Source organism: Morone saxatilis, unplaced genomic scaffold (assembly GCF_004916995.1).
Source record: "Morone saxatilis isolate NCDOM2014 unplaced genomic scaffold, NCSU_SB_2.0 Contig3, whole genome shotgun sequence".
Taxonomy (NCBI): Eukaryota; Metazoa; Chordata; class Actinopteri; family Moronidae; genus Morone; species Morone saxatilis.
Window position 1 is genome coordinate 21,844,852 of NW_023339873.1, and position 2,848 is coordinate 21,847,699.

General features: G+C 42.0%; 1 protein-coding gene across 1 annotated transcript; it reads left to right on the forward strand.

Moving 5' to 3' along the window:
• Window positions 1-117: 117 nt before the first annotated feature.
• gh1 (growth hormone 1) lies at window positions 118-879 on the forward strand (the record flags this gene model as incomplete). The annotated part of the gene is given in 3 exon segments (XM_035674082.1): window positions 118-261; window positions 350-496; window positions 576-879. Coding segments are annotated over 3 exon segments (354 nt in total), but the record flags the coding sequence as incomplete, so codon positions are not given.
• Window positions 880-2,848: the final 1,969 nt, after the last annotated feature.

Below are 2,848 nucleotides of genomic sequence, written 5' to 3' on the forward strand. Positions count from 1 at the left end.
CTGTAGGGGGAGCTCGTTGAGAAAAACATGCAATGACAAAAGTGAAAACCAGCGAAGAAATGGCTAGAGTTGCCAAGTTCCCCTTTAACTCTAACTCTATTGATCGGTTGCTTCCAGGTTCTGAAGCTGCTGTCTATCTCCTATCGACTGATTGAGTCTTGGGAGTTCCCCAGTCGTTCTCTGTCTGTAGGTCCTGCTGCCAGGAACCAGATTTCACCCAAACTGTCTGAACTGAAGACCGGGATCCTGCTGCTCATCGGGGTGAGTGCGCTCACACACACACACAGGTTAATCATAGTGTCATGTGAGTACCCAGCCTACGTGTTTGAGTAACCACCTGATCCTGCAGGCCAATCAGGACGGAGCAGAGATGTTCCCTGACAGCTCCACCCTCCAACTGGCTCCGTACGGAAACTATTACCAAAGTCTTGGAGCCGATGAGTCGCTGAGACGAACCTACGAACTGCTGGCCTGCTTCAAAAAAGACATGCATAAGGTGAGGAAGAGGAGGAGGTGGAGATGTAGTGATGATGATGAAGATGTACTGATGATGATGATGATGTCTGTGTTTACAGGTGGAGACCTACCTGACGGTGGCAAAATGTCGACTCTCTCCAGAGGCCAACTGCACCTTGTAGCCACGCCTCTGCACTGTGAAGCCACGCCTCCTGTTGATGATGTAATCTTATGTGTTCTGTAGCTCCACCTCCATACTCTCTGACTCTGTTAACTAGCATTAGCACTAGCATTAGGGTTAGTCCCTGTTTGGTAGTCAAGGGTTTTGGTGCTAAAGTCCAGAGTTGAAGGTTTTCGGATATTATGATGTAAGCTGTGAACAGGAAGTGATGTCATTATAAAGCCTGTGCTGTGTTGCATTCAGATGTGTCTGTGTGTTGATGATTCATTAACGTTCTCTTAAGATGTTTCTTCTTCATGTTGTCAGGTTCATTCTTCTTCATTTTCAGACAAACTGTAACCTTTAAAAAGGTCCTTCACACTTAAACATGATTTTAAAAGGGTTCTTTAGACTTGATTTTAAAAAGGTTCTGCACACAGTCATCCAGTTGCAGCAGGATGAGCAGACACAGGGCTTATAACCTTATATTATAACCTTATATTATAACCCTATATTATAACCTTATATTATAACTTTATATTATAACCTTACATTATAACCTTATATTATAACCCTATATTATAACCTCATATTATAACTTTATATTGTAACTTTATATTATAACCTTATAACCTTATATTATAACCTCATATTATAACCTTATATTATAACCTCATATTATAACTTTATATTGTAACTTTATAATATAACCTCATATTATAACATTATATTATAACCTCATATTATAACTTTATATTGTAACCTTATATTATAACCTTATGTTATAACCTTATACTATAACCTTATATTAAAACCTCATATTATAACTTTATATTATAATCTCATATTATAACCTTATATTATAACCTCATATTATAACATACATTTTGGGACAACTTTTGGGGAAACCACCCCAAAGATTCCTCCTAAACGTCAGAAGCCCACATTCCCATTTCTCAGATCCCGTGTCGGACAAGTGTTCCGTTTGTCAGGAATATTCCTGTTTGTCAAAATGAGATTTGTTAGTTGGAGACTCCACTACATTGGTGGTACCCCGAGTAATGAGAACCTGTCCTGGGACATGTAGAGACTTCTGGAGACCTGGTCATGGTTCCTGGAGGAACCCAGGACCTCAAATTCCCTTTTGACACATGGGAACTCTGAACACCCATTCTATGAGAGGCCATTTGTCAGATTCTTGTATTCCGACCCAACCTTGGTGTGTATGGGTGGTACCTAAAGGTTGGCGTTTGTTTCACACTGTGAAAGTGGAAAGTTTCTGTGTACTCACTGAGCAGCTGATTTTGAGGGGCGGGGCTTACGGCCATGATTTGTGTCATCACAGACAGTTTGGAAGTCAGATCTGGTCCAGGTGTGATGTTAATGATAACATTAGACAACAAAGAAGGGAATATAGGAAGGCCGAGCGAAATTGGAAAAAGCACAAACTTGAGGTACACCGCCTCTACATGAAGGAACTACTGTTTAACCTGAACCAGACTATTAAAGATGCGCGAGCTGCCTACTTTTCTGATCTGATTGTTAGCAATAAACATAACCCAAGGTTTTTGTTTACTACTATCAACCAGCTTGTAACTCCATCTCCTCCTGCTATTCATGCCTCCTCTCCTGCTGACTGTGAAAAATTCCTGTCTTTTTTCATTGGCAAGATCGATGGTCTAAGGTCTTACGTCCCAATTCACTGTTTCTGCCCCCCTGCCTCCAGTCGCTCCCACTTTACTGTCTGATTTGCTCCTGATTGGGCTCCTACTTTCTTCTACAGATCCTTTTAAAAACTGTCGATCCATGCGTCCCTCCTCCGTCCCTATTGACATCAGTTCCTACAACATTTTTAAAACCAATGACTCCTCTCTTAGATCCGGCCTGTTTCTTATTTCATCAATTCCTCTCGTCAATTTTTTCAGGGGTCCTTACTGATCTTTTTGAAATTGTCGAAGTTCAGCCAATTTGGGCGCTTATTTGCGTGAGAAGGACAGGGCGGTCATCCCCTAATCGGAAGGTTGTTGGTTCGATCCGTCTTCCTGCCACATGTGAGCAAGATTACTGAACCCCAAATTGGCTCCCGTGCTATGCCATCGGTGGTGTGGAGTGTCTATGAATGTGTTATTTCTGTTCAAATGGGGCTTTGCTGGTGGAATGTGTGTGGGCAAAGGCGCGAATGCTGGCATGCTCGTGTAAAGCCGCTTTGGGGGTGGTCGGAAGACTAGAAAG